Source organism: Scyliorhinus torazame, chromosome 4, assembly GCF_047496885.1.
Source record: "Scyliorhinus torazame isolate Kashiwa2021f chromosome 4, sScyTor2.1, whole genome shotgun sequence".
Classification (NCBI taxonomy): domain Eukaryota; kingdom Metazoa; phylum Chordata; class Chondrichthyes; order Carcharhiniformes; family Scyliorhinidae; genus Scyliorhinus; species Scyliorhinus torazame.
This window is the reverse complement of record NC_092710.1, coordinates 55498681-55518605: the sequence shown is the minus strand read 5'-3', so window position 1 is coordinate 55518605 and position 19925 is coordinate 55498681. Positions and strand designations below refer to the sequence as shown.

At 42.6% G+C, this 19925-nt stretch overlaps 1 protein-coding gene across 1 annotated transcript in view; it reads right to left on the bottom strand.

Moving 5' to 3' along the window:
* LOC140411359 (uncharacterized) overlaps positions 1 to 19304 on the bottom strand; it is a 144840-nt gene extending 125536 nt beyond the window's left edge. Inside the window, 5 exon segments of the mRNA XM_072500481.1 lie at positions 6934 to 7019; positions 7170 to 7337; positions 8314 to 8403; positions 10484 to 12221; positions 18025 to 19304. Of these exon segments, the coding sequence (XP_072356582.1) occupies positions 6934 to 7019; positions 7170 to 7337; positions 8314 to 8403; positions 10484 to 12221; positions 18025 to 19291 (3349 nt within the window). The 5' untranslated portion in view covers positions 19292 to 19304.
* Between the last annotated feature and the right edge of the window lie 621 nt (positions 19305 to 19925).

The following is a 19925-nucleotide window of genomic DNA, read 5'->3' as shown; positions in this document are numbered from 1 at the left end:
TACTGATTTGCAATTTTAATCTGATTCGAATTTAATATTTCTTTTCACTATCCTGCTTAATTTGCTTGTCTGTTTTTGTGTAGAGTGGATTTGGATTGATTGCCACGTGTACCAAGCTACAGTAAAAAAGTATTGTTCTGTGTAGTCCAGACAGATTGTTCCATACATGAAAAACACAGGAAATATGAGAAATACACAATGTAAATACATAGACATCGGGTGAAGCATATGGAGTGTGGTGCTACTCAGTACAGAAGATGCATGGAGAGATAAGTCCATAAGGGTCATTCAGGAGTCTGGTAACAGCAGGGAAGAAGCTGTTTTTGAATATGTTAGTGCGTGTTCTCAGACTTTCGTATCTCCTGCCCAATGGAAGAGAGAATAACTGGGGAGGGAGGGGTCTTTTGATTACGTTGCCCACTTTACCAAGCCAGCGGGAGGTGTAGACAGTCAATGGATGGAAGGCGGGTTCGCATGATAGACTGGACTGTGTTCACGACTCTCTATAGTTTCTTAGTCTTGGGCCCAGCAGTTACCGTACCAAGCTGCGATGCAGCCAGATAGGATGCTTTTTATGGTACGTCTCTAAAAATTGGTTGGAGTCAATGTGGACATGCCAAATTTTCTTAAGTTTCCTGAGGAAGTATAAGTGTTGTTGTGCTTTCTTGGTTGTAGCATTGACGAGGGTGGACCAGGACAGATTGTTGGTGATGTGCACACTTTGGAATTTGAAACTGTCAACCATCTCCACCTTGGCACCATTGATAGACAGGGGTGTGTACGATACTTCGCTTCCTGAAGTCAATGACCAGCTCCTTAGTTTTGCTGTTGTTAAGGGAGAGATTGATGCTATGTTCTTACATGATTGTCACATTTCTATTATTTTATATAATTTATTTGGTTTATGCATTAATTCTTGATGCAAGTTACACCTGCTTTGAGCAGCAATTATGTTTTGTCATGTGAGAGTACCTTTAAGACATGGATGTTTAAGCAATGTACCTTTAAGAAAACAGTGATGTCAGAGAGTGTGTGGAGCTGAGGTCAGGTCAGCCATTTTGCAGTTTAGTTTTGCAGTTGGAAAAAGTTGTGTGTCTGTGTGTGTCCAGAGAGCTGCAGGAAGAAAGCAAGGTGCTGGAGCTGAAGTCAACCAAGCTAATATATCTCTGCCATTCTACAGAAAATATATATATCCTTTAACCTGATGTGATACTGTTTAAAGGTGTTAAGTCTCTTGGAAGTTTGAAGGAACATTTTAAGGAGATATTTACTGTTGCAATATTTTCTGAGTTATCTTTGAAATAAGGGATGTTATGATATCCAATGTTTATTTAAGATGTTAAGTTGAGTTCATGGAATAAACAGTGTTTTGTGTTTAAAAGCCCACGTGTCCATAATTGTAATCCCACACCAATGGAAAAAGCCGTGTGCTAGGAAAAGCAACAAATCCATTAAAGGGAGAGGTTGGTTGAACTCCATGATACATTTTGGGGTTCTGAAAAGCCTCGCCCGTAATAATTGGGGGCTCAAGGGGGATAAAAGTCTATCTATTGGATTAGCTTTTGTGAACTTAAAGACAGTGAAAGATTGTTGCTTTTCCGGTGTGGTACTTTAGTTTAAGTGGGGAGAGTGTTGTGAACAATGGCTCTTTCAGAGGCTCAGAAGTTTTTGGGGGTGGCGAATGTCACACGTAGTACTTTACGGACAGAAACGAAAAGCAGACTGTTAGATTTGGCAAGATCATTGCAGTTAACATTACCTGACAAAATGCGAAAAGATGAGGTAATTATGGCGGTGGTTAAGCATTTAAAGTTGCCTGAGATACAGTTTGACTAATTGGAAATGGCAAAAATTCAGTTGCAAATTAAACAAATGGAACATGAGAAAGAATTAAAGCGGCTTGAATACGAGAGTGAGAGAGAGGAAAGAGAAAGAGAGAGAGAGAGGAAAAAGAAAAGGAGAAGGAGAAAAGAAAGAATAGCCCTAGCAGAACAAAAAGAAAAAGGGAGATACAGATCAGGGAAAAAGATAATGAGAGGGAGTTTGAACTTCAGAAAATGGCCATGAAACATGACAATCAGTTAAAATTGGCAGACGTAAAGGGAAACATACAGTTGGATGATAGTGATGAGGATAGTGCGAAAGAGCGTCATAGTCGAAGGCTTGGTGGGAATCTATTTAAATATGTCCAAGCATTGCCGAGGTTTGACAAGAAGGAAGTGGAAGCCTTTTTCATTTCATTTGAGAAGGTAGCTAAACAAATGAAATGGCCACAGGACATGTGGGTGTTACTGATTCAAACAAAGCTGGTAGGTAGAGCGAGTGAAGTGTTTGCATCACTACTGAAGGAGGTATATGGAACGCATGAGGAGGTGAAGAAATCCATCTTAAGTGCATATGAGCTCGTGCCTGAAGCTTACAGACAAAGGTTTAGAAATTTAAGGAAAGAATTTGGTCAAACATACATGGAGTTTGAAAGGCTCAAACAGAGTAATTTTGATAGGTGGATAAGGGCTTTGAAAATAGACCAAACATATGAAGCTCTCAGAGAAATTATACTTTTGGAGGAGTTTGAAAATTCAATTCCTGATGTAGTGAGAACTAATGTGGAAGAACAGAGGGTTAAAACTGTAAGATTAGCAGCGGAAATGGCAGATGATTATGAATTAGTTCATAAATCAAAGATTGGTTTCCGACATCAGTTTCAGCCGGTGAGGGATAGAAACTGGGGACATGAGAAATACTCAAGTGGTAATGGTGAAGGTGATCTGATGGGAGACACTAAAGAGAGTGTACCTCAGATTAAAAAAGAAATCCAGGAGGGTGGAAAAGAAATGAAAAGTTTCAGATGTTTTCACTGTAATAAACTAGGCCATGTAAAGTCACAGTGTTGGTGGTTGAAGGAAAGCACTGGGAAGGCTGATGTGGTAAAACAGGATAAGACAGTGGGGTTTGTTAAGAGTGGTAAAGGAAAGCCAAAGCGAAGGAGGTGCAAACGATTGTACAGCCTGTTCAAGAAGTAATTGTTATGAACGTGCCAGATGTATTTAAAGAATTTACTTGTGTGGGTATAGTTTACTCATGTGTATCAGGAGGAGCAGGTAAAGAAGTCACAATTTTAAAAGATACAGGGGCTAGTCAATCTTTAATGGTAAGAGATGAGGAATTATGTAATTTGGGAAGAATGTTGCCAGAAAAGGTGGTGATATATGGAATTCAGGGTGAGAGGAGTAGCGTTCCATTATATAAGGTAAGGTTGGAAAGTCCAGTGAAGAGTGAAGTGGTAGTAGGAATAATAGATAAACTATCTTGTCCAGGAATACAGTTTATCTTGGGGAATGGTATAGCTGGATCGCAGGTGGGAGTGATGCCTACTGTGGTTGATAAGCAGGTGGAAAATCAGTCAACTGAAGTGTTGAAGGACGAATATCCTGGGATTTTTCCGGATTGTGTAGTAACAAGGTCGCAAAGTCACAGGTTAAGACAAGAGGAGAAATCAAAGCGTGAAGATGAAGTTGAAGTGCAATTATCAGAAACAATTTTTGATCAGATGGTTGAAAAAGAACAAGAACAGGTGGAGGATGAGGCGGATATTTTTAGTTCAGGAAAATTGGCGGAGTTACAACAGAAAGATGTAGAAATAAAACGGATATATCAGAAAGCATATACGGAAGAGGAATGAGAGTATACCAGTGTGTTATTACCTTAAAAATGATGTCTTGATGAGAAAACGGAGACCTGTACATATGCCGGTGGATGAAAAGTGGGCAGAAGTTCATCAAGTAGTATTGCCGATAGGGTATAGAAAGGAGGTGTTGCGAGTTGCACATGAGGTACCAGTGGGAGGTCATTTGGGAAAATACTTTTCACTGTACCTCGGTACACATGACAATAAAATCCAATCCAATAAGGAAAACTCAAGCTAAAATCCAGAAACATTTTTATTGGCCTGGACTACATAAAGATGTAGTTACATTTTGTCAATCATGTCACCCATGTGAAATGATAGGGAAACCTCAAGCACGGATAAAACCAGCGCCCTTTATACCAATTCCAGCATTTGAGGAATCTTTTACAAGGGTCCTAATCGATTGTGTAGGACCGCTTCCTAAAACAAAAAGTGGGAATCAATATCTTTTGACTATAATGGATGTGTCTACTAGGTTTCCAGAGGCCATTCCAGTACGTAATATTACAGCTAAAAGGATTGTGGAGGAGTTACTTAAATTCTTTACTGGATATTGACTACCCACAGAAATTCAATCGGATCAAGGATCAAATTTTACTTCAAAGTTACTCAAAGAAGTTATGGATAGCTTAGGAATAAAACAATTTAAATCAACTGCATACCATCCAGAATCGCAGGGAACGTTAGAAAGGTGGCATCAGACATTAAAGACAATGTTGAGGGCGTATTGTCAAGATTATCCAGAGGATTGGGATAAAGAAATCCCATTCGTATTGTTTGCAATTAGGGATGCGTCTAATGAGTCTACCAAATTTAGTCCTTTTGAACTAATTTTTGGTCATGAGGTAAGAGGACCACTTAAACTGATTAAGGAAAAATTGTGGGTGAGAAATCAGAAATTACACTATTGGATTACGTGTCAAATTTTAGGGAACGATTAAATAGAGCAGGTGAATTGGCTAGACAGTATTTGAAAGTTGCACAACATGTGATGAAACGGGTAGCGGACAAAAAATCCAAAGTTCGTAGTTTTGCCAGTGAGGATAAAGTTTTAGTGTTGTTACCAGTGGTAGGGGAGCCTTTAAAAGCTAGGTTTTGTGGACCGTATCAGATTGAAAGGAAATTAAGTGAGGTGAATTATGTGGTAAAAACACCAGATAGAAGGAAGACTCACCGAGTGTGTCATGTGAATATGCTTAAAAGGTACTTTTAAAGGGAAGGAGAGAAAAAGGAGGTTTTAATGATTCTAACTCAAAGTGACGAACCAAATCCAGATGACTGTGAATTTGACATACCTCAAATTAAATTGGACAATGAGGATGTTCTCAAAAATTGGGATGAATTGTTGTTACCTTCCGGAGGAAAAACGAACTGTCCTGAAAGAGTTATTGATATCACACGGGCAAGTTTGTGGAAATAAATTGGGAAGTACTAAAATGGCTAGACATGATGTCCATGTGGGAAATGCTGTTCCTATCAAACAACATTCATATAGACTTAATCCTTTAAAATTGGCACAGGTTAACAGAGAGATTGAGAGTATGCTGAAGAATGGCATAATTGAAGTGGGTTGCAGCCAGTGGAGCTCACCCATAGTGATGGTACCTAAACCAGATGGTACCCAACGGTTGTGTGTGGAGTTTAGAAAGGTGAATGCAGTCACAAGAATGGACTCTTATCCTGTCCCACCATTGAAGGATTGCATGGAGAAAGTGGGACAAATCTGCTTTTATTCCAACTTCCAGACATGGAAAGAACATTTAAAACATCGTATGGAGTTCTTCGATCGACTTCAGGAGGCGGGTTTGGTGATAAACTAGCCGAAAGTGAATTTGGAGAAGCCCGAATCACTTTCCTTGCGGAGTTTCCGTTATCCTCAAGACGAAGGGAAGTAATGCGATTTCTTAGCATGAGTGGATTTGATCGAACATTTGTGCAAAAGTTTTGTGGCGTGATTACTCCACTGATGGACTTGCTAAAGAAACGGCAACAATTTCAATGGACAGTGGACTTTCAACAGGCATTTGACTGCCTGAAATCTGTGATCACCAATGTTCCTGTATTAGGGAATGGCAAGGGACTCTGTGGTCAGATTGAACTAAATTATCTGATTCTGAAGAGAAATGCCGAGGAGTAGAGAAATGGATGGATCGTGCAGAGACTTTGTTCAACGAGACTGTCAATCGAGAAGGATTTCGGTTGGAGGAAGAAGAACAAAAAAAACATTGGCTATATTATTATACCTGTTTGCATGTGTTGTTTTTTTTTTAAAAACGAAAAGGTATATTTACTGTGTACATTTCTTAGTGGATGGTGCAAAAGTGAAAAATAAAACCATCTTGAAGTTGATGGTTTATTTTTTTTTGGGGGGGGAGGTGTCATGTGAGAGTACCTTTAAGACATGGATGTTTAAGCAATGTACCTTTAAGAAAACAGTGATGTCAGAGAGTGGGTGGAGCTGAGGTCAGGTCAGCCATTTTGCAGTTTAGTTTTGCAGTTGGAAAAAGCAGTTTGTGTAGGTCTGTGTGTGTCCAGAGAGCTGCAGGAAGAAAGCTAGGTGCTGGAGCTGAAGTCAACCAATCTAATATATCTCTGCCATTCTACAGAAAATATATATATCCTTTAACCTGATGCGATACTGTTTAAAGGTGTTAGGTCTCTTGGAAATCTGAAGGAACATTTTTCGGAGTTATTTACTGTTGCAATATTTTCTGAGTTATCTTTGAAGTAAGGGGTGTTAAGATATCCAATGTTTATTTAAGATATTAAATTGAGTTCATGGAATAAACAGTGTTTTGTGTTTAAAAGCCCACGTGTCCATAATTGTAATCCCACACCCAGGGAACAAGCCGTGCGCTAGGAAAAGCAACAAATCCATTAAAGGGAGAGGTTGGTTGAACTCCATGATACATTTTGGGGTTCTGAAAACGCCTCGCCCATAACAGTTTCTTGAATAAAATAACATTATTACTACCATTATGCATTTTCCCAGTGCCCCATTGGGGAACATTCAGCCCCGGATCTCCTGCAGAAGCAGTGCTGTGGTGTCGGGAGGCGGAGTCTGGTGACACTGTTGCTGGGCCTCTGATGTCACAATGGGAGATGACATTCACTCAGCTCCAGCTGGAAACTGGGAAACGGCCAATAGGATTTCAACCTGGAGCCCGGCCGGTTAAAGGGGAGGGACAGGGAATCAGAGAAACATGTTCACAGGATGAGAGCGGGGTGCTAATAAATCGAAATGCTCAGTTTCACACTCAGTCCACTTCTTGTGCCTTGTAATGACATTAGCTGATTTGTTCCATTCAAACTGAACTGATTCTCCACCAGCCTGAAATACATTAAAGATCAAACAGAAAATAAACAGATTGAAAAACATATTGTACAGAAGACTGGGGTTAACACATCAAGAATAATTACTCATACCAGTCGCGTGCACTTTATATTCTACCTTTACTTTAAATAGTAGACTGACACTAACCAGATCACATCCAGACATCTGCAATTCAGTATGAGGCGGCGAATATCAGGGATAGATTGATCTGTGAATGCATTTGATCCTAGGTTTAGAGATGTTAGTGACCAGTTTGTATTGAGAGCAGAAGCAAGATCCTCAGCACACGAGTCTGTGAGATCAGCAGCCCATAGACTGGTGATCAGAAAGAGAAATAACAGGGTTGAGTTCATTGTTAATATTAATTAAACACCGAGGGCAGATTTTCCCACATTTTTCCAAAGTGTCAGGCTCTGACTGAAAACTGTGCTCCCCAGATGCACAGCCTAGTTTTTAGTCCAGATTTCCAGGCACTTAAGAGGGGAAAAGAAGTGGGTGGATTTTCACTGTCAGCCAGGCAGGGTAGGGCCTGCCAGCTCCACAGAGATCGGATGCCGGCTTTAAAAGGCGCCCCAATCAGCATTGAAGTTCAACAATCCCTCCTCACACCATGGAGGTATTGGGCGGGAGCTCTCCCCCTTCTCCCGCACAATCATCGGGCTCTCTTCCCCATTCCCCCCCCACCCAAAATGATCGAGCTCTCATCTCCTCCCTCCCCCCTCCCCACGTGCCCAACCGCACAAGTATCGCCAGCATTCCTCCCAGCCCCTCACTGCCCAGTCCCTCCCAACTGCAAGTTCCCCCCTCAAAGCTCTCCCACTCCCACTACACATAATGGGAACCCCTCCACAATGTGCCTCCCTAGAGGGCATGCCCCAGCACTGCCCCTCGGCACTGCCAACCTGGCTTTGCCAACCTGTACGAAGGGGCAGTGCCACAGGGCAGGCATGTCCCCCCCCTTCCTCCGGGGCTATATTTATCTTTGCGCCCCTGGGGAGATACTCTCGACTGATGCCTGCTTCAAATCAGTTTGAATATTCAGTGACGGATGGGGGGGCTGGGTAACTGGAATGAAATGTATTCAGAAAAACAAATTAGGTTCTCGCCCTTTGTGGGTCTGAACCGTGTGACATCACCAGCGAGCGCATGTGGAAGATCGGGAAATGCGATCTCAACATATGTTCAGCGGCGCCGCCAATCTCTCTGACTGCGAACATGGGCTGTAAATCGTCTCCCAGAATTGCTGACATGTATTCAACATCCAGCTTCGTAAGGACAATCTCAGACTTACTCCAGTTTCTGTATTTTACAGTCTGGTTTCCTCAGTGCTGCAAACAGTAGTTCTTTCACTCCTGAATCTCCCAGTTTATTGTTCTTCAGTCTAAAGACAAACACATACAGATTGAGAAACAAACTGAATCAAACCCCGGATCAAATAGATTTTTCTCTGGAATTAAAACACTGGGGGAAAAAAAATCAGGAAATTAATATTGAGATTTTCGGGGCAGCACGGTAGCACAGTGGTTAGCACTGCTGCCTCACGGCGCCGAGGACGTGGGTCACTGTTGGTGAGGAGTTTGCACATTCTCCCCGTGTCTGCGTGTGTCTCACCCCCACAACCCAAAAAGATCTGCAGGGTAGGGGAATTGGCCACGGCAAATTGCCCCTTAATTGGAAAAAAAAGAATTGGGTACTCTTTTTTTAAAAAATCAAGAGTTTCTCTAACTGATAGTGAATATCACAGTCTGTTCTGCTCCACATCAGTAAATGTGCTTCTAAATAGTGTCTGTGTAAAGATTTCAAATGCCCCTCAGTCCGGTCACGTTTCTGTGCCCAGCTAGTTTCGTTGATAAGAGCGTCAGACTCTTTCTTGAACTCAGGATCGTGGGTTCGAGCTCCACGTTGGGCACTTTTGTTTTTTTTGGGTGGCATGGTGGCACTGTGGTTAGCACTGATGTCTCACAGCGCCAGGGACCCGGGTTGAATTCCAGTCTTGGGTGACTGCGGAGTTTGCACATTCTTCCCGTGTCTGCATGGGTTTCCTCCGGGAGCTCTGGTTTCCTCCCACAGTCCAAAGATTGCCCCTTAGTGTCCAAAAATGTGAAGGTTAGGTGGAATTACGGGGACAGGACAGGGGTGTGGGCCTCGGTAGAGTGCCCTTTCAGAGGGTCGGGGCAGACTCGATGGGCCGAATGGCCTCTTTCTGCACTGTAGAAATTCTATGATTCTATTATCTAATTCCCCGAGGATCAGAATTATCCTCCCCGAGGTCTCTGATCAGCCTCATCCTATTTGGGAAAATGTGCATCATACTGCTAATTCCCAAGTCTCGGATTTTAAAGGAAAGGGGTGATTTTTCCCAAATTAAGTGATAGAGCAGTGTTACCACGTACTTTTCACTGATATAAATGCCATCTCCAAGGAATTTATGTAACAAAGAGAGATTATCCTATCCATTAGAAGTTTTATATATAGTTGGCATTTATTATTGATGGGGAATCTTTCATTATATCCCCCATTCAATTGGCTCTACATTTAAATAAAAGACACAACAGGTTTTAGGGAATATTTGGAAGGTCCTTCCTGAGCATGTGGTTGGAATTCTCCAGCCGTTTGGATTCTATTTACCTGCCTGCAGTGCAACTGTGTTTCCCGGTGGCGTAGGGTGGCTTCAATGGGAAATCCCATTGACAAGCAGCAGGAATGAATGCTGCCGCCAGTGAACCGCGCGTCGCAGAGAAACACATGGCCAGGGGACCGGAGAATTCCACCCAGGATGTGGATTATTGGAAATTTCTAATTTTACTGTCCTGATTTATCTGGAATCGTCCAGTCTGTGCAAAGCCCCCCTGCTGACCTGTGTGTCTGTACTCTGAGGACAGTGCACAATCCATTTTAGCTTCCAAGTTCATTGAAGCTTTGACTTGGATACTCGTGAGGAGCCTGCCTGACTCTGCCGCCTTCTGATAGAGCAGGGAGAGTTCGGAGTGAATTAGTTAGTCTTGACTTAGTGTCGTGTAATTTCTATTTAATTGGGTGACCCAACAACACCCAGTGGTGAAATCTCAGCTCTCAGTTCACTGCCCCGAAACTGTTCTTTGCTGCCTGTAACTCAATATTTGGTGTCCCTGCTTCCCTTACAAATACGTATGTACAATCTGGTAACTGCAGCTTACTGCAACACCTCAAGAGAGGGTGCAACGGCCTGACAATTATTATTACAATGAAGTTACCAGACCCTTTCTCTGACCTGTATTGAATGATCCAAAACTGTTTGTAAAATCCGACTTGTTCACAGGATCCATTTTACATTTCTGAGGGAATTACTAACTGATCCTCTTAACATTTGTGTCTTGAATCAGTTTCTCTGGTTTAACTGAACTGTTTATTTCTTTCATTGCAGAGCAACAATACAATGAAAGACTCTTCCACAATTTGCCCAATGGTTAAAGAGAAATTACCTCAACACCTGGCATTTATGAATTGTAGATCTCAGCTGCTGGAACCCGTCACAATGAATGCTGCAGGACTCCAGGTTAAGTTCTTTTATTATATTACACAGTCCAATCACATGAGACAGGACCGTGCAGTCAACTGGCTTCAGGGTCAATCCACAAAGTATAAGTATATCCACAGACCCAACTGTGGCCTGAGCCACTTCTTTATTCTGAGACTCAAACAGGTAGTGAAATGTGTTCAGCAGGTTCCTTTTAGCAGTTTCACTCTCTGTCTTTCCAATCTGACTTTCAACCTTCTCTTTCACCCAGTCAATCACTCCATAGGCTATCTGATGAGAAAATGGACCCAGAAACTCCTCCAGGGGCTGAGCTGCCTGTGGGGAGGAGAGACCAGAAACAAAACGGAGAAATATCTCAAATCTCCCATCTCCCTTGCTGTGGGCTTCACTGAAGAGTTTCCCAATATCCCCAGGATCTAGAGTCAGGAATTGTGCGAGTGCAGCTACAAACTCCTGGATGGTGAGGTGTGGGAATGTGTAAACCACACTCTGGACAGAATCATCTCTCTCCAAAAGTTCCATCAGGAACCCAGACAGGAACTGGGAAGGTTGCAGATTGTACTTGATCAGATCTGCATTTCTAAACACAATCTTCTTCTCGGAGACTCCTGTGAAGGCCATCTCACCAAGCTTCAGTAACACATCGCGGAGGTTTTCAATCTCTCGGCCATGGTTTTTCAGAATGTTGTAAATATAGTAGGAATATAGTTGGGTGATGGTCTTGGGAACTTGCTGCTGTTTCCTGTCTCTTTGTGTAAAGAAGGGACCCAGTGATAGACCGAGGATCCAGCAGTAGGAAGGGTTGTAGCACATGGTGTAAAGGATCTCGTTCTCCTCCACATGTTTGAAAACAGCTGCTGCCACTGTCTGATCTTCAAAAAACTTGTTGAAATATTCCTTCCGTTCATCACCAACAAATCCCAGGATTTCAGCACAGACACTGATCTCAGCCTTTTCCAATAAATGTAATTCAGTGGGGCGGCTGGTCACTAGCACTGAACATCCTGGGAGCAGCTTGTGCTGTATTAAACTGTACACAATGTCAGACACTTCACACCAGCATTCGGGATCTGTGCACATGGACAGAGGTTCTGTATTTCTCCGATTGTCAGCAAAATCAATCCTGTCCTTGAATTCATCCAAACCATCGAATATAAACAGCAATCCCTCTGGGTTCTTCCAGAGCTCTCCCAGAACATTCCCAAAGTAAGGATACTGATCCAGTATCAGATTCTTCAGGTTTATTCTACAGTTAATACTGTTCAAATCCTGGAATTTAAAACTGAAAACAAATTGAAAGTTTGAATATATTTTCCCAGTGGCCCAGTCATAAACCATCTTTTGTACCATTGTTGTTTTTCCAATTCCTGGGACTCCACTCACTGCGGCTGAACTCCCAGATTTGGAATTTCTCTCGGAAAAGCTGCTCTGGAACAATTGATCAGGTCGGATTTTTTCCAATTCTCTCCGGAGATGTTTCTCTCTCCACTCTTCATGGTCTCGGCCTCTCGCCAGCAGTTCATGTTCTACAAGTGTCCGATCTCGAACAGTTGAAATGACCGTCAGCTCAGTGTATCGATCAACCAGCTGGAAAGTCTTCACCTTCTCCTTTATTAGGATAGGGTTCACTCTCAGTGTTTCAGTTTGTGCCCAGAGTGTCTCCTTGTGTTTCCGCTGAATATCTTTAATAAGAAAAGATAGAAAGTGGTTCGTATGGTTAGTTTTATTGACATAAAAACAACTTCTTAATACTATTTTACTGATTGATAGATTTAATTTTCAGTTTCAATACATATGTGTAGAGACTAAAAACTTGCTTCAAAGTGAACAATGACCAAGAGAAGTTTCAATTCTCACTTGATTCTAACATAGGGTGATGGTGGCACAGTGGTATTGTCACTGGACTCGTAATCCAGACACCCAGGGTAATGCTCTGGTCTCCCAGGATTGAATCCCACCATGGCAGGTGGTGAAATTTGAATTCTATGAAAATCTGGATTTAAAAGTCTAATTTGTTCTATAAACTCATCTGGTTCACTAACAGGAACCCCATCCCCAATAGGGGTGGACACCCTCATCCCAAGAGCGAATAAAAAAAGACTGAAATTGAGATGTCTACTAAGATATAATCCCTGTAAAGGTTACTACCCAAGTGTCATGTGCTATAAATGTACAAATCCTCACATGATGCAGGTTATTCAGTCACTGTTCTATTTGATCAATCTGTGAAACTGTCAGCAATGCTCATCTTCTGCAGAATTGGGAAGTAGGACATTGAATATCAATGATCCAGAGACAGACTGTGAACATCAGGAATCCCACTGTTATTTCAGTAAGCCTTAGGCAGGTTACCTGGGTTATTGTGTAGCATTGGGTGAGGAACAGATTACATATTAGAAGTTCCACTCAGCATCGTGTCTGACCTATAACCGAGCTTCTCCCTCTATAACCTCACCATCACAAGGACTGCCTGCACCCACCTCCATAATATCATCTGTCTTGCCTGATCTCATTTGTTGCTGAAACCTTCATCAGTGGTTTTCAAAACTCAAGAATTTGATAAATTTCTGAAGAGATTTTTGAGGATGTAACTGCATATAAACAGGAACTAATAGATGTAATATACTTGGATTTCTAAAAAAAATTCAATAAGGTGCCACACAAAGTTCATAAGCAATCCAAAGGCATTAAATTGGTGTAATAATTAGCAGAGACAGAGAATTGGTTAACAGACAGAAAACAATGAGTAGGGATAAATGGGCATTTTCAAGTTGACAGCTATGACTAGTGGAGTGCTACAAGGATCAATGCTGGGTCCTCAGCTATTTACAATCCAGAATAATGACTTCAACAAAGAGATAGAGAGTAATGGGTCCAAGATTACTGATGATATAAGCTAGGTGGGAATGCAAGCTGTGGGAGGACATGAAAAGGCTGCAAAAAGATATAGACTGGGGAATTCGGAGTGCAATCAGTTAACAGATGGCGTAAAATGGGAAGTACGAGTTTATTCACTTTCGTAAGAATAGAGAAGCAAAATACTTTCCAAAACACTTGGAACTTGGAAATGTTGATGGTCAGATGGACTTGGGTCTACTCTTACAATTGGCACAGAAAGTTAGTGTGCAAGTATGGCAAGTCGTAAGGAAGGAACGAACATTGCTGTTGGCCTTTAATGCAAGGAGATTGGAGAACAAGAATACTGAAATCTTGCTACAATTGTTTAGTGTGACCACACACAGAATACTGTGTGCAGTTCTGGTCTTCATATTTAAAGGAAGGATATACTTGGGTGGCACGGTAGCAGTGGTTAGCACTGTTGCTTCACAGTGCCAGGATCCCAGTTTTGATTCCTGGCTTGGGTCATTGTCTGTGCGGAGTCTGCACAATCTTCCCGTGTCTGCGTGGGATTCCTCTGGATGCTCAGGTTTCCTCCCACAATCCTGAAAGACATGCTTGTTAGTTGAATTGGACATTCTGAATTCTCCCTCAGTGTACCCAAACAGGCGCCGTAGTGTGGAAACGGGGGGATTTTCACAGTAACTTCATTGCAGTGTTAATGTAAGCCTACTTGTGACAATAATAAAGATTATTATCCCGAACATGGGAGACAAAACAAGCCACAGCTCATTAGATTTGAGATGTTTGGACCATGAGGAAAGGCTCAATAAAATGGGGTTATAATCTTTGGAGTTGGGAAGAATGAGAGATGATCTAATTGAAAAAAAAATCAAAATTCTGAAGGGGAAAGACAGGGTAGACACAGATTGTTTTCCTGACTGGGGAATCTAGAACGAGGCTAGAGTCAAAGTTTAAGGACTGAGATGAGAAATGTCTTCATTTTTTAAAATATAAATTTAAAGTGCCAATTCTTTATTTCCAATTAAGGGTCAATTGAATCTGATCAATCCAGCTACCCTGCACATCTTTGGGTTGTGGGGCTGAGACCCATACAGACATGGGGGAGAATGCGCAAACTCCACATGGACAGTGACCCGAAGCCATGATTGAACATGGGTCTTCGGCACCGTGATGCAGCAGTGCTAACCACTGGGGCATCGTGCCGCCCCAAAATGTCTTCATTCAAAGAATTAGGAGTCTTTAGAATTCTCCGCCTCAAATGGTTGTGGGTTCTCCGTCATTAAGTACATGTCAGGCTGAGGCATTGGGTCTCTCAGGGAATCAAGAGATATGGGGAGCGGTGGCAATGTGGAGTTGAAGTTCAATCCTACTTAATCATCCATCAGGCTCAACACATTGTATGGTCCCCTATGCTTGTGCCTATTTTTTGTTCTTATGCAGATTCAACTAGCCCAACTATTGGCCTCCCCTTGAATCAACTGTGAAGCTGTACTTATCCAACATTCTGCAAGCATATTGTAAATAGTACCAAGTCCCATTTACCCTTCTGCTTGATGACCAACAATGACTCCGTTCCAGTAACATATCCATTTTAAAAGTCTAGTTATTGTTTGATAATCATTTTGTGGATTCACCTCACTCTTTTAAAAAATTTACTGCTGATTTAAAACCTCCAAGATTTCAGTGTTCCGTCAGTTCTGACTCAGTGTGATCTCAGTTTTCAACACTGGCGACCATACCTTCAACTTTCTTGGGCCTATGCCCTGCAACTTCCTCCAATCTCGGAACAGAAGTCCTACTGTCATTGGACTGTTAGGCAAGTTATCTGGTCTATAATGTGCACTGGGAGGGAGCAAGAGAGAGCGAGAGAGACTGTGGACGGACAGGAGTTAAATTGCTTTTGTTTTATGACTTGGGCAGAATATTTGGGTATGACTTGCACTTCTATAACCACCTAATTACTAACATTTTGAGGTGAATCAGGAAGCTAATATAAGGTACCAAATATTGTGGAAGCTGGAAATCTGAAATAAAAGCAGAAAATGTATGAAATGCTTAGCATACCAGGCAAAGTCTGCAAAGAGAGAAAGATTGAACATTTCAGGACAATGGCCTTTCTTCAGAATCGGAGATGTAATTAGTATTTAGCAAGTACAGAGGCAGTGACCGGGGGAAGGGGCTAAGAACTAAAGTGAAGATCTATGATAGAGTGGGAGGGAGTAAAAGAGAAAAGGGTAATGGTGTAGATTACAATTCAGAGATAATGGGACAGTGGAGGAACAAAATAAAAGTCTAGTGTGTTAATGAGAATAACAACATCATCACACCAACAGTCCAAAAAATGGGGACAGGGATTATGCTCTGAAAATTGTTGGACTCAATGCTGAGGCTGCCTAATCAAAAGATGAAGTATTGTCCTTTGAGCTTAAATTGAGCTTCATTAGAATAGAAGACTCAAGGCAGAAAGATCAGAGTTGAAATGCAGTGGAGAATTAAAATGACTATTGACAAAGTTCAGGCTTAAACCTGCAGACTGAACCGAAATGTCCAAATCATCCAAATTGCATTTGGTGTCAATGAAAGATGAATGCAGTGTGAAGCAGCAAACCCAATATACCAATGTTATTATTCTGTCAGGGGACATGGCTAGGTCAGCATTTATTGCCCATCGCTAATTATTCGAGAGAAGCAGAGGGTAGACGAGGGAAATCCAGTGGACATTTGTCCACCTATAGTTTCAGAAAACCTTTGAAAAGGTTCCCCAAACTTAAGTTACATTATTCACTGGAATCTTGTTGCATCAGAGGAAATCTGAAACTTGGGATGCCGAACAGTCTTCAATCCCACAGCCAAAATTCGATAATTAACGGATGTGGTTCAACTTGATGATTTCTTACAATGACCTAGAACATGGTCCGCTATTGCTCATGGTCTGAAATAGTGAGCTGACAGTAGTTTTGGAAGTATGGCAAGCAAATTTGCAGATAACACCAACATCTGCACAAATTTGGGTATTAAGATGGTAGAAGAGGGCAATCAAACTGAAGTCATACGGGTATGGCTGTGCTCAGGAAGTGTAAATGTAGTGTTACGCATGGTGCTCAGAGCAACACAGAATACAAGTATAATGCGCAAGGAAACAATACTGAGAGATAAGAAAATGGAGGTCTATTAAATAATGGAATAGTGGGAAGAGTCACCACTGATCCAGGTTATAGGTTTGATGAGGACCACTGAACACATGCTTAAACTCAATAGTCAGTAGTCCCTTTTCCCCAGGGAATTGTGCACCGGAGGAATTCGCTTTCGGCTGCTGACTTTAAGAGGAGCTGGATTAAGACAGAGGTCACACCATCGAGTTTTACAGCACAAAAAGAAGCCCTTCCGCCCATCATGACTGTGCCGGCCATCAAGCTCCTATCTATTTTAATCCCATTTTCCAGCACTTCGTCCGGAGCCTTGTATGCTCTGGTGTTTCAATGGCTCATCCATATGCTTCTTAAATGTGGTAAGGGTTTCTGCCTCTGCCACCCTTTTAGGCAGTGAATTTCATATTCCCATCATCCTCTGGGTGAAAGAACTTTTCTTCAAATCCCCTCTATGCATATCCAGCATAACTCCCCTGCTCTTCTTTGATGGCACCTCTGACAATGCAGCACTACCTCAGCCAGCCTTGATTATTGTGCTCAAGCCCAGTAGGAGACGTGAGGCTGAAATCTTGTGACTCAGAGGCAAGGCTAAGTAGAGGGTATGGTATGAATGAGTTTGTAGGATAAAATGAAATGAAAATGAAAAATGCTTATTGTCACAAGTAGGTTTCAAATGAAGTTACTGTGAAAAGCCCCTAGTCACCACATTCCGGCACCTGTTCGGGGAGGCTGGTACGGGAACTGAACAGTGCTGCTGGCCTGCCTTGGTCTGCTTTAAAAGCAAGCGAATTAGCGCAGTGCTAAACCAGCCCCTGGATAAGGATTATCTTAGGTCTATGTGCAAGAACAATGACTTCTTTTCTCTGTAGCCATATTCTGAAACTATATTTCCACCACCTCTGCCCACTCACTGCTGGCCTGCATATCACCCAGCTGCCTAATAGATTGAAGATGACCTTATTTCTGAGGTAATCCTCTTACAAGACCTCTAATGCTATGTCCACAAACTATGAGGCCCTTGAGTGTTATCACTCGGAACTGTCTACAGCCAAAATGTATTTAGAGGTCACATTGCCATTGTATCACGTCAGCAACAGTGAAATGATGGCCACCATCTGTGTGCTGCCAATGAGCAGTGAAGGTGACAATGACGTCCTGCTTCTTTCACTGAAAGGAAGGCAACATTTGCAGCTCTTTTCAGTCATGTGTTTGGGTGCAGGTTCAACGGTGTGTCCATTCTGCAGACTAAATTTCTATCCCATTCATTTTTCTCTAAAAACACGGAACTGTTAAAATCTACGTCTGCAGAGGAGAAACTGGAAAATGCATCAAGGAGAGCCGTGAACAGCAGTTCCCTATTTCCAACTGTACGACTATTTCATGCTGATTGTTTAGTGAATCAACAGAGATTTGGTGTACTGGTTGAATCAATCATTCTTTTCTGAAATATTAAAATTAACTTAATTCTACTAACCTGTTTTTCCATCATAGCTTGCGGCATTCACAAGTAACATATCTCCAGAAGGATTTTCTTTCCCTGAGCCGGTTCCTGTGGTCTGATGACCTTCCCCAGGAGCAGGAGCTTGAATCTGACTCTGTTCACTGGTACCAGTTCCTGTGGTCCGATCATCTTCCCCAGGAGCTTGAATCTGACTGTGTTCACTGGTGCCAGTTCCTGTGGTCTGATCACCTTCCCCAGGAGCAGGAGCTTGAATCTGACTGTGTTCACTGGTACCAGTTCCTGTGGTCCGATCATCTTGCCCAGGAGCAGGAGCTTGAATCTGACTGTGTTCACTGGTGCCAATTCCTGTGGTCTGATCACCTTCCCCAGGAGCAGGAGCTTGAATCTGACTGTGTTCACTGGTACCAGTTCCTGTAGTCTGATCCCGTTCCCCAGGGACAGGGTATTGAATCTGACTGTGTTCACTGGTACCAGATTCTGTGCTCTGATCATCTTCCCCAGGAGCAGGAGCTGGAATCTGACTGTGTTCACTGGTACCAGATTCTGTGCTCTGATCACCTTCCTCAGGAGCTTGAATCTGACTGTGTTCACTGGTACCAGTTCCTGTGGTCTGATCACCTTCCCCAGGGGCAGGGTATTGAATCTCACTGTGTTCACTGGTACCAGTTCCTGTGGTCTGATCACCTTCCTCAGGATCTTGAATCTGACTGTGTTCACTGGTACCAGTTCCTGTGGTCTGATCATCTTCCCCAGGGGCAGGAGCTTGAATCTGACTGTGTTCACTGGTGCCAGTTCCTGTAGTCTGATCACCTTCCCCAGGGGCAGGGTATTGAATCTCACTGTGTTCACTGGTACCAGTTCCTGTGGTCTGATCACCTTCCTCAGGATCTTGAATCTGACTGTGTTCACTGGTACCAGTTCCTGTGGTCTGATCATCTTCCCCAGGGGCAGGAGCTTGAATCTGACTGTGTTCACTGGTGCCAGTTCCTGTAGTCTGATCACCTTCCCCAGGGGCAGGGTATTGAATCTGACTGTGTTCACTGGTACCAGTTCCTGTAGTCTGATCACCTTCCCCAGGGGCAGGGTATTGAATCTGACTGTGTTCACTGGTACTAATTCCTGCAGTCAGACTACTGTTCATGGTTCCGGTTTTTTGAGATGTCTCCTCAGTATCTGTCCAGTCCACTCCATCAATCTGGTTTCCTGAGACCAGACTATAATGCTCCTGTTCATTTGAGCTTCTCCAATTGCAGCAGGCTTTGCAAGATAATTGCCCCATCTCAGTTAACGTGTCATCTGAAAATCAAAACATTCCAGGTTGGAATAGAGCAGAAACATATTGATTGAAATTCACCACTGCTCCAACATTGAGGCATCAGCTCCTTGATTTTTATATGCTCGAAAGGATGTAATATATTTCTACTCATTCATAACTGCAGTGTGGTGTGAGGCCTGATGTCGGGTGAATGCTACTTTGTTGTGTGCGAGACTGGGGCTAAGTTGAAGGTGGTACTTAACTAGAGCTAGGATGAATCGGTTGTTTGAGGGGGTGGAGATAGTGTGAGCATTGTGGGAGGGGCCCGGTAAATTATGTACGTATGTTCTGGGCATGTCCTGAGCTGGTAAGATTTTAGGTTTCCTTCTTCAGCACCATGACGGCAATTCTAAACATAGAATTGGAGCCCAGTCCGCATCTGGCCATATTTGGAGTGTCAAACCTGCCGGATCTGCAGACGGGTGCGGGGAGAGGATGTATTAGTTTTCGCCTCGCTGAATGCTCTTAGGCGATGCTGTCAGAGTGGAGGTCAGTTCCTCCACCGAATGCGTTGGTATGGCATTGGGATTCTTTGGCGTTTTGCACCTTGTGAAAATTAAGTATACATTAAGGTGTTTTAAAGAGCTAGTCATCGTCA